Raw genomic sequence first — 27848 nt, 5'->3', positions numbered from 1 at the left:
GAGTTCTCTTGCACCCACCTTGGACTTAATGTTAATCATTCTTTAAGCACACAATCACAGTTGTTTTCCATTTGCAGTTCCATTTTCATGATTCTGCACCATAAGTGATACAGAGTAAATTAGCTTTGAAAATTATCATGTTGGCCTGTGGTGGCTTTATTTGCTCAGCATTCTTGGGATCTACATTTTCTGTGATCTCTATGGTTGCACAGTATTTGGACAGCATTGTTTCCAGTGCAGTCAAACTGAAAATCAAGAGACGCTGACTAAGGTGCAATCCAGGCTGAGTTTGCTCTGTCAGGCAAAGAGGCAGAAAAAAACTCATCCTTTTTTAAGGAGGCAATTCCTGAAATACTTGTGTTTTTCACTGTAGTGATAACATCCACAATCAATACAAATCCATTGTGTTGATTACCAGGAAACCCAGCTTTCATGACGTGTTCATGGGGGGGCACATGACACAGAAAAGCATATCAGAAACATCCATCTACATAGCCTTACCTGGCCTATCCACTGGGCCAAACAAACCTTAGATAGCAATAATCATTCTTTAGCACCATTTAACCTCCTCATAATAAATGGCATGAACTGTGTCACAAGATGTGAATAGGTTCAAATAATTGAAACTTACTGTATAATCCGTTAAGAATAGATCTAAGTATTTTGTAAAAGCTCAAGCAGAAATGCCATTATTATTATTATTATTATTATTATTATTACTTCTACGTATCCTCTTCAATGTCCCATTTACAGGTAGTAATTTTGCATGTGGCGTCAGCTGCGCCTCTGGTATGTGCAGTAACGCGCAGTTAAATGTTCATCACCGTGCAGCTGGAGCAGCGCCTGCTGTCAGCCCTTCAGAGATTGAGCACAGTTAGCTCGACAGCTAGCAGACAGCACTGCCCAGAGAGATACATGTCCAGTCTGCTCAGAATATCGTCTTAAGGGTGTCTCTTCTGTATCGTTAGTCAGACGAGGAAGTGAGATAGTCAGCAGAGTATTGTTTTCCGTCAGCACCCCACAGCGAGAGGACGACGAGAGGACTGAAACTGGAGCTAACGTTGGTTAGTTAGCTAATGTTAGCTTGCCAGAGCAATGGTGAGTATCGTTAGCTCGGGTGTACGGCTAATGTTAGACCCGGTGACAACTGTGCGGTGGGTGGCTAACGTTACGCTAAGTGTTACCGTTAGCTAACTGGCTATCAAGTTAGACTTTTTTCGTTGGCCCGTAAGTATGTTTTATTATGTCTTTGGCCGATCGTTCCTCACCTTTATTGGGCCCTCACCAAAATGTTGTTTTGGTGGCTTCCCACCTGTAACCCAGAGGATATCCTTGCCGAGATTGTGCCCACCAGCTAGAGACCTTTATTACCTCACTCTGTAGGAGTAGTATTAAAACCCAGTTGATAAGTAATAACGTAAACAGCTGTTTCAGAACTGGTTTGTGTCAGTTTCGCGTTTGCACTGGTGACCGAAAGGTTCCCTTTTTAAAAGAAGAAACCACCAGCCGATGTCTGTTACGGCCTTGTCACATATATTTTTAATAAGACCAGATGTAGTACTTACATTATCTTCGAGGTGGGTTGGTGGCTTGAATTGTTTTAAGTGCCAGTTACATTTCCTTGTCAGCAATTATCTGAGTTTGGTTATGGAAATTAGGCATTTTGCTTGGTTGTGGTGTTTTGCAAATGTTTTGCATTAATTGTAAGGTTATACTCAAACAAACGTTTCAGTGGCTATCCACCCGCATCTTATTGACTTAGTTGGTTGATTGACAGTAACGTCTCAGCATACCAACCAGTCGTCACCTTACTTCACCTTTTATACTAGCCGTATTAATAGCCTTTACATAAGTGCAGGGTTACACCTTTAGACAAAGCTCTTGGCCAAAGATTACACCTGATAAACCAGTTTTTCCGACGACCCTTTAACTCATCATCAGACCCTTACAGGATCACAAACTTGTGATGATAACTATAAATGCAGATTTGAGGTTTTTGACTCCTTCTTAGCAATGTTATTTGTGTAATCATTTAAATATCTATCCGTTTAATAGACAGGTTATGCTTACACCTGTTTTTTTCCTTCTTTCCCATGTCACTATTGTAGACCTTGCAGCTTAGTTACAAAGTAGGCTAAACAAAAGCAGCTATCATTGATTTGATATAATAATCTAGCTTGGTTGTTTTCTAATCGGTCTCTTGATTCATATATGACTGAGTTTCTGAATTTCTGTCAGTTTGAATAACTTTTTTGTAGAATAATTATAATGTGATTATTTCAAGGTCCTGGAAAAGGGAATAAACAGCTAAGTTAATACATAAATGCCTCAGGGACCGCACATGAATTCATTTAGCTACTGGTGTCCTTGTATGTCCTCTGTGCCCAGCCCAGTGTAATGTGTTTTTAACTGACAGCTTTTAAAGATCACTTCTAGGAAGAGGTGCATATCTGGATATTAACTGAACCTGGTACTATTTGCTCTGCATCAGGCATCTGTGTCAACCAGGTCAAATTCATGGAGGCCTTTTGTGTCTCATATTGGTTTTCACTGGCATGGACACAATGACATGTTGTCTTCCAGTGAATGATTTATTCATTTAATACATGACTAATTTAAGGAGCGTCTGTATGATTCTTTCTGCCAGTTTTATTTGGCCCCTGCCACAGCCAAAAACAACTATATGGCCTTTTCTTTAATTAGGTCTAAATAAATCTTGAGGTAAAAATGTTAAATGACAGGGATGTCTCTGTTTATTTCTAACATTACAAATTGATGATATCATATTTCAGGCCTATTTTTGTGATATTATTCATAGTATTTTCCTGTACCCTGTCTCACTCTAATGCTATGATTATCTGGGCTGTTAACAAATTAGGCCCGGAGGACAGGATGCCTCCTATGCCAAATGTAAGCCTCATGCCCTAGTAATACTTCCCCTGAAAAACTGCGCATCACACAACTCTTGCATATTCTTAAACTTGATCTCGTGAGTGCATCACTAATGCTGATATTTTCTTTTAATTATTGGCTGTGGAGCTGAAATTACTTATTTGATTACTTTTGCCTGTAGGCCTACAGGTGTATCCCAGATGATGTGAGGCAAAGCTGCCTGTAGAGACCGAGATGACTGAAGTCCAGGCCACAGTGGAGTTCTCTGTGGAGCTCCACAAGTTCTACAATGTGGACCTGTTCCAAAGAGGGTGAGTATCGACTCATTGTCTCTACATACCTAATATTCTCTCTACCAAAGAACTTTCTTTCCCAAGCATGCATTACAGACAGTTAAAAATAGGTTAGCTTTGATGGTATGCTTTGACGAGGGTTAAAGAAGTTCTCGTTTTCAACTTGTGGTAGAAGGCAATTGGAATGTATTCTTTGAGCGTCCTAGCCAGTCTATGGCAGTTCGTTGTGGCACTGTCGTACTGCCAAATTAGGAATAATGCACCCAGTCAAATATATGTGATTCCCATTTTCCCTTTTCTTGCAACCATCTAATAATGTGTCCAACAAACAAAATCTATCATCTTTAAAGGAAAACTAAGGAGGAAAAATGACTCACATTGTTTAAACTGCTCTAACAGTTGCTGTCTTTAACATCTGGAAATTCTTTTTTACAGCAGCAGTGTACTGATACCACACTGTGCTGAGATAAAAACTCTGTTCTGTTCTCCCAGCTCATCAGTGCTTTAAGAGCTCAGGTTTACTACATGAGTGACTGCAAAAGAAAGTGCTCATTATTCATTTATGAAAGGTGTAGTGTCATTTTACAAGTACACTTGTAGCAAACCTGTGTGGTTTGTTCCCCTTTCACAGAGCTTCTAATGATGCTTTGGACCAAACCAGTGTTCTAATTCTTCATATCAGTATTTTAAAACCGTTTTTCTGTAATTTCAGGTTCTACCAGATCCGTGCCAGTTTAAAGTTGCCACCCCGGGTCCCACACAAAATCGAGACCAGTCTGCTTCACCCGGGAGGTAAATGGAATTTTTGAAGATGTGTACACTATATATTTTTCCTTCCACGCTTACGGTGCTATTTTAACTGCAAGCGCAACAACAAGTGCGAAGTAGTAGGTCTAGGGTGCACAGACTATGTGGGCATCTCAAGTGCACCTGCTATTTTGGTTCCTGTAGGTGCAGTGCAAAGTGGAAAAGGGTTAGCTGAGGTGGTGTGTAAATTGAGGGTATGGTGATTAATAAATTCACTTTTAGTCAGTCACATCATTGGTCTCAGCATGAACACACAGCAGCTCAAATCTCCATCCAGAGGGTAATGCCGTGGGTTTTATTTAACTTGTACAGTGATGATAGAAATAAACATACACATCGGTGAAACCTTTGTGGATCCAATTGGTCAACCCTGAGCCCTGCCTCTTCCCCCTTAATTCTCCAGTTAAAGTTCTTATCAGAGGTCTGGTTGTTTCCCTGTAAATGCAGGTGACACTAGACACTCACTAGACACTAGTAACGAAGTCATACTAATACTTCAGGTAGACTTGCATGTTTACTTGAATTTCATTTCAGCTCTCAGATATTAGTACTGTTTCAGGGAAAATAGTTATCAGTATTGCAGATTTGGTTTACGTCTTGTTTTGTTAGCAGAGAGCTGGTAGGGCACTGGCTTATCTCACAGGCCACTCCTTGTTCTTGGTATTTCTCTAAAGCTTTGTGTATATGCCACATCCCCTTTCTTAGAGACCTACTCTTTTCACACAAAGCACTCAGTTCTTTCTTTCATAAAGTAAGAGGATCAAGAAGAGAGTATGTAATTCCAGCACTTAAATATTTTACTTTTATTTTCATGACTTTGTGAATCTTGTTCAGTAGAGTTTATGGGAAATGCTTACACTTATCTTTAATCCAGACCGAATTATATATACCTTGTCAGACAATTCCTGGCACAAGTAACAAGAGATCATATGTTTCTAAACGTTATACAAGAAAATTGTCAGGCAGACATGTTGGCTATGATCACTCAGTTCACACAGTTAAACATAGTGGTTCTTGTCTAGGCTCTGATCTGGCGTTTCCTGCTTCAGTCCAAGATGATGTTATCTGCAGCAAAACTTTCCAAATCCTGTACAAGAATGAGGAGGTTGTGGTCAATGATGTCCTCCTCTTCAAAGTGATGATGCTGCTAGATGAGAAGAAGGTGAGTGTAAGACAGAGATGTGGCAATTTTGTTTGTTTGGGATTTGTTTTTTGCTTCTTACCCCAATCCAAAATATTTATTTTTATGTATCTGCCAATACAGAGTCCCAGTCTTAGATTTTTCCACACAGCCACTGTTCTCTACATACTTGGAGTGAGGTAGACATACATTAAAAGCTAGTCCAGCAACAGTTGGGAGACAACATGTTTTTTTTTTTTCCTTTTTTCTAATTATTATTTTTTTATTATTAACTCAAAGGAGTATAGCTGTCAGAATGAATATCTTTGTTCCAATTGCTTTTATTTCTTGGTGCTGCTCAGCAGTTTACTCGCTTGAAAAATCCTATTTTTAGAGTGGAGGCTCTACTGTTCTAACAGGACACATTAGGTGTTTTGGACAGCTGGCGTGTCCTCAGGGTGCAAGTCACATCAGACAAAGGTTTTAAATTGTAGTAGGCTTATTGGAGGTAGTAAAATCAAAGAAACAAAAAAACACCTTGATGGGTATATTACAGATCTTGCAGAGCAACTTGAGATCCTTTGCCTTTACACACCAGCTCAAAAGCTGACTCTATCCACTGTTTTTCAATATCCTCAGGTGGAAGAGTCCCTCAGTGACATGGATTTCCAGCTCTTCTTGGATTTATATTTCACAGATGGTGATTACACGTAGGTGTTGCAACATTTTAACTCCATGTACTTGTATGAGTGTTTGTGATATTTGCATCTCTTATGCAAATGTGACTCTAACAGGGTCTTCTGTGTCTTCCCTATTTAATTTCCACAGGCCAGATGATCCAAGCTCTTTACAGAATATCAGTGGTCGCACACTTCGTTTGCACTTTAGCCTTCAACGAGGCATCCACCAACACATCAATGTCATGTTTGACTACTTCCACCTGTCTGTCATCTCTGTAGCCATCCATGCCTCCCTAGTGGCACTACATCAGCCCCTTATCAGGTCAGGACTGCCACCTAACTGAAGACAACATGTGGATACTCACAGAAGAGGGCCATTGCTTGCACTCAGTATAGTTATACATACATAGTGTTGGAGCTCTTACATAATTCTCCATCCTGTGATTTACTTTTGTTGTTTCCAGTAAATAACAGCAGAAATATTATATGCCTACTCCATACAACAAATTCAACATTGCAGTTTAAGTAAATAACATAACTGTTTTAACTTGACATTCCTGTACAACAAGGAATGAGAAGTAGTTGAGACCTATTTTAAAGTGTTGCATTAAATTCTTGTGGTGATGAGCTGAGTTTGATTTCACTCTGTGTGTTTACCTAGTTTTCCTCGACCAGTGAAAACCACATGGCTTAACCGCAACGCTCCAGCACAGAGCAAAGACTCAGTCATCCCACCTCTGGAGAGTGTGGTGTTTGGCAGCAGTTATGTCAAGCAAGTATCACCAGATGTAAGTGAAGCCTCTTTACAGAAAATATAATGTCTTTGGCAATCTTGTTTTATTTGTACATGCTGCTAAACCTCAGACTGATTTTTTTTTTTTAAGTCAGAAAGATGCCCTAGTGGCATAATTTCAAGTGCTGTATTACATCAGACTAAATTAAGCACTTAATGAAAAATAAATGATTGTGATAAACCTAATAATACTAAGCTCAAGATTGTTTTCCTTTTATGAGGAAGAAATTATCTTTGAAAGGATAAAAAAGGATTCTGGTATCCCTACCACTAATACAGGCTTTGATTATTACATGGACTTGACTGTGGACTCAGATTTGATGATTCTATGCCTCAGGTAGAATGGATTGTTACATTCATTGCATTTGAAGCATTTGGATTGGTCAGGCTGTTGACAGAGAGGGCAGGAGAAGTGGAAACTATCAGACCACTGTCACATTTGGACTGGAGTAATTGGCCTCTCCTGACAGGAAAAGGTGGCCAGCTAGAGCTGCCCCTGAGATGCAGTGGTGTGAATATACCAGAGTTATTCACATGGAACAGAGGCAATGCCTGTCATCACTCCTTGACACATCACTAATGGACAGCTCAGAAATAACAACCCATCCACCACTTTTCAATTCTCTAACCCTAACTGTGCAGAAGCCACTATAAAGCATTGCCATGTAGATATTGCACACAAAACAAATGGCTGGAAATAACTGTCAGATTAATCTGTTGTGATTTATAGTCCTGTAGTGGTAACTGTAGTACCAGAGTAATGAGGCACACAGTGTATAGTGGCATACATTTTAACCAGTTTCTTCTCTAGAAGAATTATATGGGTATGCTACTATACAAAGATCAGTTCTGAATTTATCAACATCTTAACAATGGTTTATGTACTGGAACTCAGTAGACTACACAAGTAGTTTACCTCTAAATTCAGTTTGTGACCATTGACTGTTGATTTAATGTACTTAATTAGAAATAAGAAATTTGAACTTCAACTGGCAAAAACCTCACCGATAATGTTACTGTGTCTGAGACGTTGTCAGTGGCTACAAATCGAATGTTTGCAAGTGTTAGTGTCCAGAACAGCACTAGTATTGTTTACAGAATTAAATCGTCTAATGCCTGTGTCCTTTGTGATCCCTCAGGGCAGGACATTCCTGGTATCTGACCACTGTCTGCAACATGCCTTTAGTCTACACCAAAACCTTTGCTCCAGTCTCCTACTCGCCTATCAGGGCCTCTTTGGCTACTTCACCTGTATTACCAAGGACCTGCCCTCCTCCCATCGTATGGAACTAGGTATACTGCATTGTGGCTTCACACCAACTAATGTCAGAATGTGGGGTTGCAGTGGATTGTAAGGCAACGTAATCCTAAATCCCATTTATTAAAATGTGGCTCTGCATACTGTCTTGCACTGAGAAGAAACAAATATTTTCAAGGTTACACAGTATAATACCTTCTGATTCATTTTTTTGCTTTAGATGGATTTTCATTGTTTTGTCCTTTCAGCATCAGTGTTACTCACGTATTGAACAAGTTTGTTGTGTTTTCATGTCATTTCACCTAAACCCTACACATTAACATGATCTACCCTTTAAACAAACCACACAGCCAGCCACCCGCTAAGCTAATTTAGGGATCTAATTGTGGTTGACTAATCTTAGTACATTTAACTTACAAAGTCACACTTGCATTTAGTAGATAAGACTGTTAACAAGTAGATTAAAGCCAAATTGTAACAGCTCCTAAACACAACTCATCATTGTAACTATGGCTCACCAAACCTAATCCACACAAGTGGACAAATATTAACCCATCCCAGAGGACCAATTAATAAAAAGGTTAAATATGCCTATATGTGCAATCTTACTAGCCAAGCCCAGCATGCAAGTCCTATATGAGAGAGTACTCAGAAGACCCTATCCCCGAAGTCAAAGGCACGTCTACATAGGTATGTCCCGACCCTTACAGTACCTCAAATCAGCCTGCCTTTCTCTCCCTTTTCCTCTTCACTCCAGTTTCCTTCCTGTAGAAAACACCATGTCTTCTCCATGTCCCACCTACCAGAGACAATATACCTAAACTGCTGCCATGTCATCTTCTCATTATTGTGTATATATACTCAATCTTTCTTTCCATCTTTATAACTGGCCTTGGTTAAATGGTACTTTAGAATTCGTAGGCTGTCTCTGGTCTTGTCATATAAGTACTTTCTGACACCACTGCTGTTTGACACTACTTATACATTCTGCCTGTGTTACAGGTTCTTCTTAAAACCTTCAGCATAATTATTCAATACATTATAAAAGTGAATCTTATTAATACTGATCCTCTGCCTCCTCAGAACAACTCGACTTAGAGGCCCGTCTAACTGACTTATGTGAACAAGTCAAGGTAAGATCTCTTGAGTGCCTCCCTTAGGAAGCAGTGATGCAAAATATGTGTAGGACAGCAAGTCTTGCACATTGTCAAATTGGTGTATAGTTTACAGGTTCAATAAGGGTTAACTGGAAATATGGCAGTGGCTATATAAGATGCTTGTAAAGTAAACATTTGCTGGCTGAATATGTGTCTATGACTGGACGGCATGCATGTGAAGACGTGATTTACTTGAAGTGTGCAATCGTGTTTTTTTTTTTTTGTTTGTTTTTTTTTTTTTAGGAAGTGACAGAAGTAGTAGTGAGATTAGACTAGGGTGTTTGTTGGCATATTAATTCAATGCTATTTGTTTGACTGTGTGTAGTTTGTATGTGTTGCATCATGTGTTTCCACCCTATGTTCACCATTACCAACAAAAACAAATTGAGTCTGTTGCTGCAGAAAAACATAATGAGGCTGAGTGAGCGTCCTCTGGTGACAGAAACGAATAAAGTTTGCACAGTTATGTTCATTGCATCAGGGGATGAACTATTAGGTGGATATTGGAGCTGAAGTATTAAGTAATACTGAATTGCAGAAAGCTTAACTAGAGTCAGTGATGAGAATCGTTTATAGGTGCCAAGTGACTCAAGGTGTGTCAGCAAATTATGGAGAAAAGGTGCCACTGAATCTGCTGTGCCGCTAGGGAATTTGTGGGTAGACTGGCCAGTGTTCAGATGTTGCTTCACAGTTGGTAGAATGGCATTTAAAACTAGTCTCTGATCTAATATTAGTGGTTGGGTCCTTGAGTCCTGATGGGTAGGCTCACCTTATATTTGGAGTCATAGAGGATGTTTTGTAGAGTTTTTGCAGAGATGTGGATTGATTGGAATTTCTGTAGGTGATGGTGGTACATTTTGTAGGTCAAGTGCCTCTTGTATTGCACTTTACAAATGTAGTATTTCATATTAAATATCCAATGACATTAGGTTTAACAGATACAGGAAAAGGATTAGATTCACTTTTTGGAGACTTCACATGTAATTTCAGCAGCTTTATATGATTATATCAAGCTTCTGATGATTGAAAATATTTGGAAATTAAGGATAACAATACTCTAGTGTCTTTAAGGCTTAAGAGGTCTTTGATTTATTTTTTGTGATCCAGTTTCCAACTAACACAAGTGTGAACTTGTCTTTGTACTTTTAGCAAAAAGCAGAGTCCCCTGACGAGCTGGCAGAACTGGTAAATATGAACCTGGCTCAGCTCTGCTCTCTGCTCATGGCTCTATGGGGACAGTTCTTAGAGGTGGTGTCCCTGCAGGAGCATGTTGCTGCCCTACTAGCTATGGAGCACCATACACTAAGAGTGAGTTCCAACTTCATCTACGAATTTAAATACAGGAGTAATTATCTTTGAATGATGATAATGCTTTTTTGATCTGATAACTTAAAACTATACTTAAACCTCTGAGCAATACTGTTAACTGAATCTTGACTGTATGCTCTGCAATGTGGTGCTGTTTACAGGCAAGGCGGTTTGCTGAGGCTTTCTTTTGTCTCGAACATCCAAGACAATCTGCACTGGCGTATCAGGAACTACAGTGAGTTGCAGTGGCATGTTTGTCCTGATTGTGAAATACAGTGTTGCTGGTGTCAAGCCAGTGGTTGCTCATCTGAAATACTATAGACAGAGAGGCCCAAGTATGGAAAACCCTGACTCCTTTTTTCTCTCTCTCTCTCTCTCCCTCTCTCCTCTCTCTCTCTCTCTCTTCTCTCTCTCTCTCTCTCTCTCTCTCTCTCTCTCTATCTCTCTGTCTGGCTTTTACTTAACCCTACCCCCACCCACCCAATCAGTGCTCACAGTCACCAGCAGATGACTAATGCTATCAAAAGCTCTAGCTACTTCCTGTCATTGCCTCCACTTCCAGTGGAATGTGCAGACCTGGATGGGGATGTTAGCTCTCTTCCTATCATCTTTGAGGATAGATACTTGGATTCCATCACTGAAGGTCAGTAAGACAGTATTGGCACTCAACTAGACATACAGTCATTAGGGTCACTGGCTATTTTTTAACCAGATGTGTTTTTTTTTGTTTTTTTGCCTTTCTATACTCCACCTGGTTTGATTATGAAGATCGTGATGGACCCTGGTTGGGCATGCATAATACAAGAACTGGCTCAGTGTCCACTAAAACGGACAAACCCAACTCCAAGGATTGTAGTGCAGCAGCCAGCCCAATACCTGAGTCTCGGTGTGCCGGTATGGATAACACCTGGCCAGACAGCTATGAACCACCACCTAAGTCCAAAGGCAAGTCAGTCAAACTGAAGAAAAATTCAAAGACTGAGAATTCCAAGAAGTTGATTAGACAGGGCTCCAAGGACTCTGTAGTTCTGGTTGGCTATAAGAACCTCAAAGCTCCTTATAGTGACCCCAGCACAAAGTACAAGGAAGGGGAAGCTCCTCTAAACCAAGATGAGGAACGAGATACTTTGCAGGGGGACTCAAGTAGTTATTTTAGGACTAATGCCAATTCTGCTTTTGACTCTGGTGCCACAGCAGCACATTCTGGAAACAGTGCTCTTGATTCTGTTGCAGATGACAATACAACTATTGCTGCTTGTCAAAAAGATTTCTTCAAAAATCCTACAAACTTGGACGCACTGAATAATCCTCAGGCAGGTACTGGGGCTATCACTACATGCAACCAGCCACTTCACAAGGATGAGCAAATGGACCATGGTGGCCAAAAGCTGCCACAGTGGTCTGGTGGGCTGAAACAAATTGAGGTGAAACCAAGTAGCAAGGACCCATACCAGGGGGATAAAGTAACAGTTCTTCTACCGTGTCGGACTGATGGAATTCTAAGTAATAATATTCCTGAGATCACCCACACGGACCTCTGTGACTCACAACAGTCTGTGGTGGACTCAGTGTTTGACAGGCCAGGTAAAGAGGCTACACAGCGTATCCAGTCCTGTTTGGTCTCAGTACATGTAAAGAGTGATTGTATCAGGCTGCCCGATGGAGGAGCCCCCAGTGCCTCGTCTCGCCTCTCAGACTCAGGCATTGAGAGCGAGCCCAGCTCCTTTGCCAATCAGCTTGTTCCAGGACTGCAGACTCTTACGGGGCTAGGTGTAGCTGAATCAGGTGTTGCTGCCCCACAGCCAGAGAGGCCCCTTCTGAGTACTGCACCCCGGCCTGTTCAGCAAAGTGCTGTGCAAAAGCCCAGCGGAGCAGGAGAAATTCTTTACCCAGAAAATACCAGTGCTGTCAGTGGAGTCCAGTCCTCTCTCACATCCATCAACTCTTTGCCCTCAGATGATGAGGGTGAAGGGTCCTCTAGGGGCTCCAGTGGAGCTGAAGTCCGAGGCAGGAAGTCCAGTGTGTTGGTGCAGGAGCAGAGTGTTGTCTTCTCTGGGGATATCACTAACAGACCTGCCATCACTGCCGTCTGCACCCCTGACACTGGTGTAGGTGATTCCCAGCTTATAAAACCTGCCTTTGACTTGGAAACAGACCCCAAGTTAATAGGTATTTCTGAATTCGGACTAGAGGGAGCATCTGGCTCTGGGACTGTTAAAGAGTCCCGTAGTGAACCCAATACTGCTTGTCCTTCAAGTAACTCTGGAACCAGTAGCACTGACCTGGTAAAACGTGGGATGGTAGAGAACTACTTTGGCTCATGCTCTAGCACTGATGTGTCCGAGATCAGCCCTGTAGAAACATCAGCTATCACGCTTGGAATCCAGACAGGACCACAGGTTGAGGAGGATGAGGATGAGACAGAGCATGAGATGATTGAGAATGGTTATTATGAGGAAGGCGATGGCTATGCTTTTGTGAATGGTGTTGCCGATGAGGAGCAATCTGGGGTTGGGGATGCAGCCGCTCAAGAGACAAGTCTTCTGTTTGAACAGCTTGGCATCGGGTACCTCAATGAAACAAAGGATTTACCAAAAGCTCCCATCTGCTCCAGCCTAGCCTCCAGCAGTGTTGGGTATAGCTTGGGAAGACCTCCCTGTCCCTCCACCTCCCTTTCCTCTAGCCTGCGGTGGTATGAATGTGCACCCACATCACAGATGAAAGCGTGAGTCATCTTGCAAAATGTTTCTCAAATCCCACTTAATGTTACGCTTGATGCAGATAATGGTCCTTTTTCACACATTATAAATGTATATTCATCAAGCAATTAAATTATTATTGTGCAGGTTCATCAAGGCCAAGGAAGAAATGAAGCAGCTAAGGCTGCCTGGTTTCTTGTACAGTGAGGTCCCTGAGCTGGCATCCACAGTTCCCTATTTCAGCTTGGAGGAAGATGAAAGCTGTGAAGAAGGCATCCATCTCATAGTCTGTGTCCATGGCCTGGATGGTAGGAAACCTTAAGTTAGTTTCTTTAGAGGCTTTTTTTCTGTGCAAGTCACATTGATGTCATTAATGTTACCTTTATCACTACAGGAAACAGTGCAGACCTGAGACTGGTTAAGACTTACCTGGAGCTAGGACTGCCTGGTGCTCGTATAGACTTTCTAATGTCTGAAAGGAACCAGGTGAGTGGATAAAAAGACAGACACTGCTGTTGTCTAAAATCACCCTATTGACCTTTTATATTGAAGTAGCCAGGGAAAATCTTTCTTGTTGTTGAGTTTGAATAGAAAACTTGGGTTATTTGATACAGGTCCCTAAGCCTGTTTATGATGGGCTAACACAGCTGTTAGTGAATCAGACACACTAAAACACAACCCTGCCCTTGTTCATTTAATACTCTTCATCTACAGAATGACACCTTTGCTGACTTTGAGTCAATGACAGACCGACTACTGGATGAAATAGTTCAGTATATTCAGATATACAACCTCACTGTGTCAAAGATAAGGTAAGATGATCATTTCTGCCTAGTCTTGTGTAATATCAGAATGTTTTATTTAGAAAAAAAGTTTTACTGCCCCCAAGGATAAGTTAGTGATTCACCATCTGTGTCATTAAATACTATGTTCAGTCAGTGGAGATACTGCAGTTTGTAACCTACTCTCATATTTAGTCTCTATAATAGTCTCCTATTTAGCATGTGTCTTTGACTACATAGTAAATAAATATGTAGAAAAGTTTGATTTAAAAAAACACTGTACTACTGTAACAATTTGATTTCTCATAAGGTGTTACCATGTGTGTGTTTTGAAGCCCACTTTATCATCTAGATTTCTTAGGCAAAACATTCTGTTATTTACATGTTATGTCACACTAAAAGTATGTCAGTGACATAGTTGCATATTAATGTTGTCTGGTGTCTTTACAGTCTCTACAGGCCAGTTTATGATCTCTGAAATAGTTTTTTGAGATTGTCCAGCCACATCGAAAAGCCAGTGTTTTCATAGTTGCTCTGAACAGCCACATGAAAAGCCAGCTGGGATAGGGAGATGTCTTTTACGGGGATAAGGCTACATATTTTCAGACAGTCTCTCTAGGAGGGACATTCATAGTACTGCTCTCAGTTGTTCACATTAAAGGTGCCACAGTGCAGTTGGATGGAGTATAAATCCAGCTTTAACCTTTTTATTCTTCATTTGCAGCTTTGTGGGTCATTCCTTGGGGAACCTCATAGTACGCTCAGTGCTGAGCAGGCCCAGGTTTAAATGTTACCTAAGTAGGTTGCACACTTTCCTCTCCCTCTCTGGACCTCACCTGGGCACACTGTATAACAGTTCTGCTCTGGTCAACACAGGTAAGTGTCAAAACATTTAACTATTGTTAGATGCATTTCACCATTTTCAGAGATTCAGTAAGGCTTCTTTTAATCAGCCATTGTATAGTCTCTTTAGTTGTATTCTCTCTCTATCTATCTACTGTCACAGAGAGTATCATGTTAAATAACTGTTAACTCTGTTTCTAGGTCTTTGGTTCATGCAGAAGTGGAAAAAGTCGGGTTCACTCCTACAGCTGACGTGCCGTGATCACTCTGATCCTCGCCAAACTTTCCTTTACAAGCTCAGCAAGAAATCTGGTTTGCTGTTTTTTTTTCTCTCATCAAAGACCATTTAAGCTGTATATGTGGAATATGAGATTGTAGAGATAACTTTCCTATTGATCTGCTTCTGAAGGTCTGCAGTTTTTCAAGAATGTGGTGCTGGTGGGGTCACTGCAGGATCGCTATGTCCCCTATCATTCTGCACGAATAGAAATGTGCAAAACTGCATTAAAAGACAAACAAACAGGTGAGTTGAAGCAGATCCGTGATGGGTACACTGATGTAACAACTTGTCAGGACAAGATGTTTTGGTATATACAGGTGTTGCTTAGATTCTTAATTGGAGAAGAGCAAGAAAGCAGAACAAGCCTGGACCTAAGGGCTTTGACACATCAAGCCACAGTTGAGTGCTAGCCTGTATTTCACCCAATTAGAGCAGTACCTCCTCATTATTTTTAGTCTACAGGGAAGTTTGAAAGTATTTGGACAGTGACAAAACTATTGTTGGGGCTACTTTTTAAGGGTGATTGAGGGTGTGCTTCCCCCTGTGTCTACAAACTAAATCTCATGCCAACATACAGTTCTCCACCTAGGGGCTTAAATTGCCCTGTTCAACCTGTTTTACTCCTGTCTATACCAGGTCCTGTGTATGCTGAGATGATTGAGAATCTGCTGCTGCCAGTACTTCAGAGCAAAGACTGTAATCTAGTGCGATATGATGTCATTCATGCCCTGCCCAACACAGCCAACTCCCTTATTGGCCGGGCCGCCCACATTGCCGTCCTTGATTCTGAGATCTTCCTGGAGAAGTTCTTCCTCGTTGCAGGCCTCAAGTTCTTTCAATAGAACTGCAGCAGAATCAAAAACGAGCCTGGATGAGAGGAATGTGGAGCTAATACCTCACTGCATCTAAACCTTATTCTGATTATGGTATCTGGATTATCTCTTGTGTTTTAACACATACTTTTCAAAGACATATGAGCAAAATCACAATTTCTTTCATTTCATGTTTATAGTGGAATCACGGTGGATTTTTATTTTTCTACTGCCATTTTTTAAAACATTGTTTTGTTTTTTGTGATTGGGAAATGATTTCCCTCATCATATGCTATACTCTCAGTGTTATTTATGTGTTATGTTTTTACTCTTAATTATTTTTCTCCAAGTTATTCAATTAATTTTAGATGCTGAACTGGAAATGTAGCTGCTACAAAAATGAAATGGCTGTTTTGGTGAGCTGGCCCATGTCAAGTCTGCACATACTGTCCTCACCACTGCACCATGTTTTTCCACCAATTTTAAGAGACACTGCATTGATTTGCACCACAATTACATTTTAAAAGCTTTTGTACTGAAAATGGTCATTTGTACAAGTTACTTTTTTATCAACAATTTTCCATCATTTTTAAAGGCAAAGATTGCATTTGAAATAGGATTGTTGCTCAGAACTTTGCAGCCTTGGCTTTGGTCTTAATACTTTATGCTGTTCTTCGCCATTACAGCATTCTGCACATGTACCCAACCTGGTGTTGGGAGAATAAAGCTTTGCCTACAACATAACATTTTATTACAGGGTTTTAAGCAATGATCATGATTCAGCAAAAGCACAGGTTGGTAATACAAACCTATTTTATTGAAAGTATTTGGTTGGTATCGTGGTTATTATTTATGTGTTTAAACTGGAAAGTATTGCTTGGAATTTAAAAAAGTTTCTTGGACAGCTGTTTATATATCATCATACTCTACCATTAAATATGCATATTATAAAATTGGTTATATGACTTTTATTTCTCTGCTGAGTTGTGTCGTTCCTGGTGTCATTCCTGGAAGATTTAGAGATTTTTCATCATGAGTGCACACATGCAGCAGTTCTGATAATCCTGCACTTTCTTCAGCACTTTGATTTTAAAATTTGTCTTGTTAGTGTGGTGTTATTTTTTCCAATTATTCTCTGGCACTTCTTTTTTTTTTTTTTTTTTTTTTTTTCTTGTAATGGTTCAAATGTCCCTGCAGATGGCAGTAGAAGATCTCTACCTTTAAAGACCTGCAGCAAATGAGGGAGTTTATATGGAGTATTATGCTTAAAACTTCTTTAAGTGTATAGAATTCCTTCAGCAATATTTATGTGGATTTTAACTTGTAATTCCCCCTGAGGTACTAGACATTTAAACCCTCATATAGCTGAGCCCTTTTGCAACATACTGAAAGGAAACTACTGTGTTCTGCTGATGCAGAACTGCACTGACTGATAGAGAAACATAGATGGAAGCTACAAGGTGATTATAGCAAGGACATTTAGATCGTGTATAGGGGCGCATACTATTCCAGTATGAAAAGAAAAACTACTGAAAAAAAAAAAAAAACATCTGATCGTACTCCTAGTTATTATTTTGCCCCAACCACTGTCCATACTTTGAGCTTGGCCCTCTAATTAGCACGAGATCGCTCTACCATCGCAAACACTGGGGGTATATCTGTTTGGTAATGCATTGCATTGAAATATTATAATGTTTCTATCCCACACGGATAAGAAAATATGTTTGATTTTTGTTCATTTACACACATTAAAAACTAAAATAAGCGTTAACTAGAACGTGTAAATAGTAGAAAGAATCCCAGCAAGTATTCAATCAAAACAGAGTCCCCCCCACAACCTTTCAAAATGGTATGGCTCAATCGTTTGAGCTTCACGGTGGTTGAAAAAGTTTCAACACGCAATGGAGAGGGTGGAGAAGCTGGTGTCGTCCTTACTTCAGTCATGTTTTTATTCGGATGAAAATAACAAAATTGTGTGTCTGAACAAGCTGCGAAGACCTGCGACTGAAGTTTGAACTCCTTCGCTTCGTATGATATGATGGTAAGTGACTTACTTCTTCATAGCCAGCCTAAAGAGTGGCTAGAATTAGAGATGCACTTGTTGCACTGTGTTACCATCCCATCCAACCAAACACACACTTTCTCGCAAGGAAAATGTTTAACGTAACCACGACTAGCAGTAAAAAGTATTTTAGAAACTACTTGTAACCTTCTCTTACTTTAGAACTAGCGGCAGCTAGCTTATTATGTTGTGTTAAATAGCGTCAATATATTAAGATACCGCTAATTTGGAGATAAAGTGAAAAGCTGGAAGTTTCAATGCACCTGTGTTATCCCTCACAGGCTATGGTTCTTATATACTCCCGTGCCAAGTTCGTGAAAAGTCTGTTTTAATTCTAGCCTTCAAACAAATCATTGAACCCTGAAAATGTAACTGCGTCTATCAGGGCTCTGAGTCAACCCTAAGAAATGCACTGCTCCCCCAGAACTGAAAAGCTGTCTCCCCCCCATTGTTTTCAAGTGGGATGAGTGTAAATGGCATTCCCCTGTTTATTCAGAAACCCCCTCCTCTCTATCCCTCTGTGGTTGTAGCGGGCAGTTAGGATGCCTTGCACTTCAGAGAGCTTGTACAGTGTAGAGGGGTGTTGTTTTTCCAACAGCCAGCAGTGTGCTCAGGAGCAGGGATTATAACAGTCTTGGAGGGGAATTATGGCATACAGATGGCTGCTATCATGTGATGCCAGGTTTCACCCTGGTCAGCAACAAGCGGGATGTCTGAGGACGTCAGCCAGCACCATTTGGGCTGATGGTAAACTTGTTTTACAGGTGGAATGCAGTTAAGACCAGTGTAGTTTATTCACTTGATTGTACTCTGGATTTGTGGCTGAATAAGGTTGATATGGTTCCACCTCATTCATTAGTAACTCAGTTCTTTTTATGCCTTACACCATTTGTTTGTCTTTGATATGGTAGGCACATTTTTATGGAATATGGAAGCATTGGTATTAATAGTGATAATACAGTTTATTCTTGTGAGTAACCATGGTTTGCACTGTGTTATTGATACATTTATGTGTTGTTTATATGTAATTTCATTTGATAAGGTAGTCTTAACATAAATAAGTCAAATGCTACAAGAAAGGGAGATTATTGACTGCATTGCAAGTGAAGTTCAGATGCAAAACTAAGTAAATACCCACGTGACTGAGACCATTCAAATTCCTGTACAAAGCATTTCTTTTCTCTTTACAAATCTGTTTCTATTTTTCAGTCCCATTGCTTCATGCATGAATTGCTCATAAATTGGTCACAAATGTCTACAATCTCTTCTTCCAATATCTCAGTAATAAAAATCATATATAGCATATTATCATTTGGTTATCAACACAAAATCTGTGGTATTGTTTCAGTGAGTAATTTTATGATGACTGAGTTAAAAATACATCTGTGTCTAATATAGTCTTAGTCTTTTTTTAGCCAACCGGAGTATGGAGCTACAACTCTTGTATTATGGCCGTACATATACTGAGGAGGAACTCCCAAGACTCAAAAAGTAAATAATGGTTTTTTAAAAACAATGTAAGAATAATTTATGCATTGTTAGAATTACAAAAATACATTGGTCTGTTGAGTTTTACAGTATTACAGTGTCAGAGTCAATGAACAGTACAGTTTGACTCTGTCACAAACAAGTCAGATGTTCAACTACTGGAATTTCAGGTTTTTTATGTCTGTTTGCGCTGACACCTAGATGTGAGTGAGGCTGTGTCTGAACATGTCCATAAATCATATTTGGTAAGACAAATGTTTTGCCCTCTAAGCCAAGAACATTCACTTTTGTAGTTCCTACAATGTTTTGTACACTGGCAAATTTGTTCTTTTATTATGATTTACCTCAACAATTAGGCCTGTTGCATCTGGTACTTTTAAACACATGTAAACATCTTTTTCCCCTAATTAGATAACTAACCCACTCAAGAGTTAGGTGACACAAGTATAACATAAACAGTCTGTTCAAGGATCACTTTCTAAAGTAAAACATATTTTCTACTTTTTACATGGAGGTGATTCTGTTTTTTGGGGGGGGCAGGGGTGGGGGATGGGGGTTGCTGGTTACTGTCCAGCGCGGGATTTGAGGGATTTAGAGTCGGCGTGCAGCAGTAATTAACCTGATTAATTGATTCTGAGACGTTAATCAGATGAGTCTCGTACCAGTTGGGGCCTCGGGTCAGCATATCGGGGCAAGTGTCAGGTGAACTTTGGTTGCAAATAGACTGACTCCCTCCATCATGGCCAGTTGTTCTAGTGTGTTAAACAGAATCTCAATAATACAGCTCTTTTTCATAATTTTATGTTGCTGAAGATGCTGTTAGTGTAGAATAGGTATGTCAAGGATTATCTGATTGTTCCAAGTTAATGACTATTATTAGGATTACAGTATGATAAGCTCATTTAGTATGCCCAACTATTTCCCCTGTTTTTCATTTATACACTGTTATAGTATTTGCCAGTGATTTGCATCTAGATGCTTTTTAAGATCGACCAACTGATGTTATTTGTTTGAGTCATGTATTTGATTAACATTTTGGACTATCCCTCAGGAGGATAACTGTGATGTTGAAACATCTGGCCTATAACCCCTCAGATAGGACAATCCACATACAGTTAATCTTGGTTGTGGGCTAGTGGGAGACATCCATGTACTTATGTCTGAGTATGGGATTGTTTTTGCTGTGACTGATGTATGCTGATGTGATATCAATGCAGAAGGTTACATGCTGCACAGAGGTCCCTTTTTAATTGCGGTGTTTTAATTAGTTGAATCTTAGACGTGAGTTTATCTCTTTAAATTTTATTCTGCTGTCATCATCATTCACATTGAACTATTGTTGGGTCATGTTTTTAAATCACTTTGCTTATCTCCCTGATGTCATCTGTCTTTTTTAGATACAATATGGACAAGCTCCCCTGCAACAGATAAAAAGTGAGGGATAGAGAAAGCAAGAGAAGATTGAAGAAGTTTAACAGAGAGAGTACTTATTTATCACAGACATACAGAAGACATTATGTCCATCTCAATAAAGCAGGAGCGAATCATTTGTGTTCTCCTCCCCAACAAAGACCAGCTGGACATCACTGTCGGGGTGAGTGTTTAATGTGTCTCTAGCTGTCCTCTTGACTATCACCATGAGGTCTTAACAGATGGTTTAAGTTCTGTTTATCACTACAATGTTTTGGCTGCACTTTTGCATGCTGTGAATTCATATTGAATACAGACTTTTTTGTCCTTTTCATCTGCTCCAGCCAAAGTCCACAGGGCAGGATGTTTTTAATCGTGTGACAGAGCTTCTTGGAGTCAAAGAGCTGCACTTCTTTGGCCTCACAGTGGTGAAGGGTAAGCCCACTCCTCACTGACCCCCCGAGCCTCTGTACCCACAAGGGCTGTTTACACTAGAATACACAGCAACTTTGTCAGAAGACTGAAAATTGTGATCATACAGTAGGGAAGTTTTGTTGATAAGTACTGTGCTTACCACATTTAAGCAGTTAGTCAGATGCAAACCAGAGTGTCATATTTGGATTATGACAACGATTTTCAGCAAAGCTTTGCAGTGCCACTCTTTTGGTGTCATTTGTTTGTGTTATATTGTGGAAAATGTTTTCTGCCAGACAGCTATTTTGCTAAAACCAAAAAATTTCATTCTGCCCCCCCAGGCTGCATAATTTAATGGTGTAATCCACTTACTTTCTGTTTCATTGTGTTCCTGTTCTCTTTCTCTGTACAAATACGTTAAAATGCCTTGGTAATCTTGTGTGGCTCACCACTTGAACAAGCAGCCTTTTGTTTTTGTGGTGTTGGTTCAGCGATCACTTAGGCCTGGATTCCTGCAATATTAACTTCATTAAGCCTGGAATGCACCCTTGCATTCCTACTCTTTGCTGAGGGGAGGGATGGATTGATGATGGGAAGAAGAGGGTGGGAGGGGAGGAAAAAGAGATGACATGATGACATAGGCTGCCTTGCTCAATTCTTACTCAAAGGCTTCAATGAAGGATGAGGGGTGAAGGAGTTGGAATGAGTCAGAGTGGGACTGACACAAGCTGAAAGGAAAGATGAATGGTTAAAGGAATGAGTTGTGAAACAGCTTGGTGAACATGATTTGGCTGCACAAAGTTGAACAAAAAAGATAAGGTGAATCAAATAGAGAATTATGACTAATAGAACCATGCTGAGAGTGATCAACATCCTCATTCAGAGCACTGGTTGCAAACAGCTTTTTAGCCCCTCTGCTTAAATATAACATAAAGTGTTTTTTTGTGTTTTTTTGATAACATTAACATTATTTATATTCAGGGGATTGCTGGGGGTTGATAATGGTAAAATAACAAGATTAGAGTCATGCTGGGTTGTATTAGCATTAGCATTCTTGTCATTAGCTTCCTAGTACCCTCATTCACAAACAGAAGAACAAAGGTTTTTTTCTTTTACCCTAACGAATCCCATTGTCGGGTAAATTTTACGCTTGGTTACATTATTGTTTTGTTTGCTTGCTAACTGTCCGTTTGTTTCCTTATTGTTTCTCTCTATTCCAGACAATGAGCACATATTTATAGACATGGAGGAGAAACTAACCAAGTATTTTCCTAAGGAATGGAGGCAAGATTCAGGAAAGGTCAGACAGCCTGTTGTTGTTTGATCATGTAGATCAGAAACATTTTGTGGTGACCCACTCTCCAAGCTGTTATATGTGTCAGTTAATTGGGGGGCCACAGTTCAGTGGCCTACATGCCACAACTTTTCATTTAGCATGGCAAAAAGATGCACACACAGGCTTACTCTAACACATCTCTTTCTACATATAGGCATCACAGAAGAGACCTTTGCCTCTAGTTCTCTGCCTCAAAGTGCAGTTCTATGTGGAAAACGGAAGACTCATTTGGTATGTCCCTTTGTGTTCTTTATACATCTTCCTCACCACTGGACAAGCTTACTTTTTATGTTATTTCTGCTGAACTTATGTTTTTTTTTTTAAATCCATCTTTATCCTCCTTTCTGACATCTTTTTGTGTCCCACCCTCTTACTCTTTTTTTGTTTTTGTGTGTTTGGATGCTACCAGTGAACGAAAGGCACGACATCTATACTACTCTGATTTGCGTGAGCGTGTGCTCCGCTCTGAATGTCGTCAGCAAGAGGAAGTGTACTTCCAGTTGGCAGGTTATGCCTTGCAGGCTGACCTTGGTGACCACCCACTGCCCACAGAGCATAAAGAGATCGCCCCTTACTTTGAACCCAAGGATTACTTTCCTCCTTGGGTAGGTGTTACCATTTGGCAACAGTATTTAAAAACAGTTTTTATACATTTGTTTGCAGTAGATTTTAGATATTTTATATGTTCAGGCTATGTTGTGATCTCTGCCTTACATCTCTGTGCCTCCTTCCTACTATAGATTATAGCTAAACGTGGGGTGAACTACCTCCTCTGCCATGGGCCCAAAGTGCATCAGGAGTTGTGGGGCATGTCTACCCGTGATGCTGTCCTGCTCTTCATCAGGGAGTCATGTCGACTGGAGGATGTACCTGTCACATATTACAGACTGCAAAAGGTGAGTCATGAATCAATTTAGTATTTCATTGTCATCAAATTAAATCAGTTGCTTGCTTTGGAGTTTTTTGTAGCATTAATGACATAAATCAATTATTTGCATAATTAATGAATAAATATTAAATAATGATTATTTAGGCTGGTTGATAATGGAACTTGTATTCAGCTCATTTTTAATCTAGGTATATATATTCCCTCCCTCTGACTAAAAAACTCAATTATAGTTAGTTTTGCTTCATTTTAGCTGTGCTGGACAAATAACTATGGGGTAGTTACGTAACCCTCCATCTATCCAGTTTATTGTCCTCCCCATTTCAAACTCACTCTTCTACTGAGTGATATTTTGAAGCTTGGCCCCTTGCATAATGTGTTATTCCTTTAAATTTGCTGTTAGCAGCAGCTCTGTGTGTCTCCTGGTGGGAACTGGGAGAAAGGCTTAAGTGTGAAATGGCTATCTTATCTGAGCCTCTCAGATGCCTCTCTGACATCTCATCATTCATTTGTCCAGGACAAAAAGGAGGAGAGAGGAACAGCATTGCTCGGTCTGACCCTGCGAGGAATGCAGGTTTATCAGGTGCGTGCATGTGTGACTGTGTTATTAATGCATAGTAGGTACGTCAATGCATACGTACACAAGGGTGAATCTGCGTTTGCTCAAAGATTCAGTCTTTGTATCTGTAGCCCTGTAAAACCTCTGACTAGACGTGTGAGGAATGTGTGGGATTGCCACCAATAGCAGTGCATGAGGAGATGGGAGCCGTCTGCCATGCCCGTCAGTTGTTTGATCTGTCCATCAGGGGCCATCTGGGGGGGATTAGGGCTCCAGGCCTGGCTGATTAAAGAGCCAACAGACCATGAGATACCTCGAGTAGCCCTTGGCCTCTTCACCAAGACCAGATGGATCCTGTGAACAAAAAGCCAGTTGATCATTGATTACTAATTTTAAAATATATCCATAGATCACACCCAGAAATCTGTTTTGCTTTCAAACACAAAAGCTTACAAGCATTTGTGCTGTTTCTTTTACATATATGTGTGTATTTTGTATTCATAGGAGGTGAACAACATGCGACAGCTGCTGTACGACTTCCCCTGGTCAAACGTGGGACGTCTCACCTTCCTGGTACGCACTGCACACTGCTCATCTTCATTCACTGTTGAGATTCGGTGGAGTCGTTATTATTTAATGGGCATTAGCTTTGTAAACTATGTATAATATGTTATCCCATTCAGGGTAAGAAATTCGAGATCCAGCCAGATGGCTTGCCATCAGCTAGGAAGCTGGTTTACTACACTGGGTCATCATTCCGCTCTCGCCACCTACTTGTGCACCTGAGCAGCAGCCATCGCCTCTATCTCAGCCTCCAGCCTGCCCTCAAACACCTACGCCAGCTGGAGGAGAGCGAAGGTAGGGGACAGATGAGTGAATACAAGGACAAAATTAGTATCAGTGATAATTACAGTTTGGCTTGTACTCAACAGAACACTCCAGTAGCAATTTTAAACACATGACTCAGGAAAAATCACATTTTATTACACAAAAAATCGAAAGGGTTCCTGCTCCTGTTCCTGTGATAGCATTTGATGCACAGCAGTTTAAATATATCATATTTTGTAGTTAGGTTATTATCTAATAATACAACATATTGATCTTGATTTGTTTACGCTTTCTTTTTAGAGAAAAAGCGTTACAGAGAGTCATACATCAGTGATGACCTGGACTTGGACCCCCCAGGCAGTGAGAGCAGCCCTGGTCTGTCTCGACACTCGACCAGCAGCTCTGGGATTGAAGCTGATGCCCGCCAACACAGCATCTCCACAGAAATGGCCTCCATGGAAGAGGAAGGTCAACGACAAGGAGAGAAATGTTTCAGCTCAGCAGCCAGCTGTGGCAACTCCTGCACCTCTGGGTTTGATGCAGGCAATAAGGCTCGAACAGAGGATGAGGGGTGGCAAGAAGAAGGTGAGAGGCTTTTTATACTGAAACATTTGTACAGGAAATTTTATCTCTGTGTATTTTTTGGAGTAAACTGATGCTTCATTTTTTTGTGAAATAGTCAGTGCTGATCTTGTATTCATCTTTGCAGTTTTCTTTTTGGTAGTGATGGTTTACTGGTAATGTATTGGAATTATGAGAGGTTAACAATATCACTCTTTTCATCACCAGCGGTAACTCTTACCCTGAACTAAGGTGTACTTTGCTCAAAGATATATGGATAGAAATGAACACAAGACAGTATGGAATAGGGATGTTGATGATTACTATAAGATATATGTTAACCTTCAATAAGGAATGTTGGCTCAGTATTATTTGTACTTCCCTGCAGCATCAGTTTGATCTGCGCATGTGTTTCCAGCAGTTCCATATATTTGGTGTATCAGCTCCGTTTCACACGGTGCTATGCAAAACATGACGCTCAATAAAGATGATGTCATTTTTATACCTCATCTGCTTTGTATCTGTGTTCTTGCAGTTGTCAGATCTAGTACACATTGTGTTCAGAATTCTTGTCTTTTGTGCATTGTGCTCTTAAATTGCATATATGGCATATTTTTGTTTTTGTTTTTAATAATCAGACTTCTAAAACCTTTTTCCTTAGAGACCAAGACCAATGTCGGAAGTCCAAAGGAGGTTCTTGTGGATGATCCTTATGAGATGTTCCAGTTGGCTGATCTTCTTGAAGGGGTGTCAGTGGACTGTACAGATCTCCCCATAGACTCTAATTCAGGTATGAATCTTCTGAATTTAACATAACGGATATTTTGTAAACAATATTTTATTTGTTCTCATCATACCAGTTGAAATAAAATTGTTTGTATTCTCAAATTCTGCCTTCTCTCTTCCTTCCTTCCTTCTTCCTTCCATCTTGTGGGCTCTACAGAAAACAAAGTGTCTCCCCCAGACAGTGATGAAGATCTTGGGATATTACGTAACAAAGACATGTTGAAACAGGTTGGTCATAAAACTTCTTTCTCCTGGCTGCTTTTTCGTAATACCCTAACTTCCCATAAATGTGTGTGTTCTCACCTTTTATCTTTACCTCCTACCTCTATTCAAGATACTGAAATCTAGAGCACATGTGGATCGGCACAGCCACAGTCTAGATGATGTCCGTCTGTTCCCACTTCCAGCACCCCTGGGGACAACACTGCCACCTGATTCTTCCCACAGCTACACCTTTGGCCTCCCAGATGTCTCAACAAACCCTGTTGATCAGAGTTATTACCCCTTTTTGCACTGCCAAGCCAAACCTTCATTCTATGGCCGCAGGTCTACCAATAGCCTCTCCCTGGACATGTTAGGTGATGAACAGTTCCTGGAATTCATATTTTGAATTTGTCAAGTACTGATGTCCACAAAATACCCGTTCTCTTCCTTCATTTACTGTGTAACTGAACTCATAGGTTGCCAACACATGAATGTCTGTGTTTTCTGTGTGGTGGTGATGATGACAGCGAGGGATGTGTTCACCTCAGACATCACTGAAAATGACGGGACCCCACATTCCTAGAAAAGCTGTGAATTAGATAACAGATCTAATTCAGCAACATTTCAATCAGTAAACAGAGCATATTTATTTATGTTGTATATTGTGTACACACTACTTGCACTATTTTATTACATTTTATCTTCTTTGAGCAAAAACATTTCTGATCAATTATATTGTCTTCTGTAAAGTTTACACTGTTGAAAACTTCTCCAGAAATGTGTGCATTGGTTAATGTTGAGGGCACACAATTTTATAGTTGAAATTTTAAGGCAGTGCAGTTGTGCTGCATTTGACATTCATAAGATGGAACTTGCTTTCCTGCCTCTTTTTTTAACATAAACACTTACATTTCCTTGTTTTATCTCCAGAAGCCATGGTGCTAGTGTTTGTGCTCCTGTATTCTTTTGTTCTCTTTTTTAAAAATCATATTTTATAATGTATTCTATTTTTGTACAGTGTGCTCTGTCATGCATTTCCTATTAGTCTGCCACAGCAATGTAGCTGCTGATGTGGAAAATTGAACCTCTTTACAGCAGGCAATGCGTTCATCCAAAGCTTCCCCATTCTATACTCTCCTCCTGCTTTCGTAATTACAACAGTAAAGTATTTGTAAAGCACTATTTCTGTAACCAGCAAGTGTATAATGAATCTGCAGTATTTTTGTATTATGTAATCCCCAAACAAAGAGCCTTTCTGTTGGTTTTCTCTGTCATTATTTTCACTGTTTTGTAAATGGTTATTGGTATGCAAGTGAACTGATGTCTTTAGCCAATATGAGGTCACTGGAAAAGAATGTCACTCTTTTAAATATGGAAAAACTTTCATTCAATGCCAATAATGTATGAATAACAGACAGGGTTAAATTAAATACTCAACAATTCATTTTTATCTAAAGCACTGTTTTTTATCATAGTGAAAATAAATTCTTAATACCACCAATAATACCAGTTTGGTCATTTTATGCCTAAATTCGACGTTGTGCATTGAAGGGGTGTTATTCCTTTAACGGCATTCCCATCTCTCGCGAG

At 40.1% G+C, this 27848-nt stretch overlaps 2 protein-coding genes across 5 annotated transcripts; both read left to right on the top strand.

Annotated features, from left to right (window-relative positions):
• The first annotated feature begins 17 nt into the window (after window positions 1–17).
• fam135a (family with sequence similarity 135 member A) lies at window positions 18–16680 on the top strand. 2 transcript variants are annotated; one of them, XM_018693196.2, is made up of 21 exons: window positions 18–1098; window positions 3074–3203; window positions 3898–3977; window positions 5015–5154; window positions 5752–5822; window positions 5941–6114; window positions 6454–6580; window positions 7725–7878; window positions 8456–8533; window positions 8927–8976; window positions 10150–10308; window positions 10470–10543; window positions 10797–10951; window positions 11077–13033; window positions 13155–13315; window positions 13402–13493; window positions 13722–13819; window positions 14514–14665; window positions 14834–14944; window positions 15042–15155; window positions 15549–16680. In XM_018693196.2, exons 2-21 carry the CDS (start codon window positions 3127–3129, stop codon window positions 15752–15754), a joined length of 4230 nt encoding a protein of 1409 aa, XP_018548712.1. In that variant the 5' UTR covers window positions 18–1098; window positions 3074–3126; the 3' UTR covers window positions 15755–16680. The 2 variants fall into 2 exon arrangements, with proteins under 2 accessions (XP_018548712.1, XP_018548713.1); XM_018693197.2 differs by lacking the exon at window positions 8456–8533.
• A 927-nt stretch (window positions 16681–17607) lies between these two features.
• On the top strand, window positions 17608–27762 carry zgc:172136 (uncharacterized protein LOC566376 homolog). Of its 3 annotated transcripts, none has more exons than XM_018693230.2 (15): window positions 17610–17765; window positions 19202–19277; window positions 20672–20868; window positions 21029–21119; window positions 22319–22398; window positions 22589–22665; window positions 22844–23039; window positions 23175–23330; window positions 23838–23903; window positions 24384–24452; window positions 24563–24737; window positions 25008–25292; window positions 25930–26058; window positions 26212–26282; window positions 26389–27762. In XM_018693230.2, the coding sequence occupies exons 3-15, from the start codon at window positions 20791–20793 to the stop codon at window positions 26662–26664; spliced, it is 1749 nt and encodes a 582-aa protein (XP_018548746.1). In that variant the 5' UTR covers window positions 17610–17765; window positions 19202–19277; window positions 20672–20790; the 3' UTR covers window positions 26665–27762. The 3 variants fall into 3 exon arrangements, with proteins under 3 accessions (XP_018548745.1, XP_018548746.1, XP_050932503.1); XM_051076546.1 differs by having other exon boundaries at window positions 19191–19277; XM_018693229.2 differs by lacking the exon at window positions 19202–19277 and having other exon boundaries at window positions 17608–17765.
• Window positions 27763–27848: the final 86 nt, after the last annotated feature.

The sequence above is a fragment of the Lates calcarifer genome, linkage group LG16_LG22, assembly GCF_001640805.2.
Source record: "Lates calcarifer isolate ASB-BC8 linkage group LG16_LG22, TLL_Latcal_v3, whole genome shotgun sequence".
Lineage (NCBI taxonomy): Eukaryota > Metazoa > Chordata > Actinopteri > Centropomidae > Lates > Lates calcarifer.
Note: the sequence above shows the minus strand (reverse complement) of the source record. Positions and strands in the feature narration are given on the sequence as shown.

What these genes read in the sequence shown, in the direction of transcription:
- fam135a (XM_018693196.2), top strand. Translation starts at nt 3,127, where the DNA reads ATGACTGAAGTCCAGGCCACAGTGGAGTTCTCTGTGGAGCTCCACAAG. An exon ending in CTTGGATTCCATCACTGAAG is followed by an intron (nt 10,952 to 11,076) that starts GTCAGTAAGACA and finishes TTGATTATGAAG; the next exon opens with ATCGTGATGGACCCTGGTTG. An exon ending in TTCTGCTCTGGTCAACACAG is followed by an intron (nt 14,666 to 14,833) that starts GTAAGTGTCAAA and finishes CTCTGTTTCTAG; the next exon opens with GTCTTTGGTTCATGCAGAAG.
- zgc:172136 (XM_018693229.2), top strand. Translation starts at nt 20,791, where the DNA reads ATGTCCATCTCAATAAAGCAGGAGCGAATCATTTGTGTTCTCCTCCCC. An exon ending in GGAGGCAAGATTCAGGAAAG is followed by an intron (nt 22,399 to 22,588) that starts GTCAGACAGCCT and finishes TTCTACATATAG; the next exon opens with GCATCACAGAAGAGACCTTT. An exon ending in CCAGCTGGAGGAGAGCGAAG is followed by an intron (nt 24,738 to 25,007) that starts GTAGGGGACAGA and finishes CTTTCTTTTTAG; the next exon opens with AGAAAAAGCGTTACAGAGAG.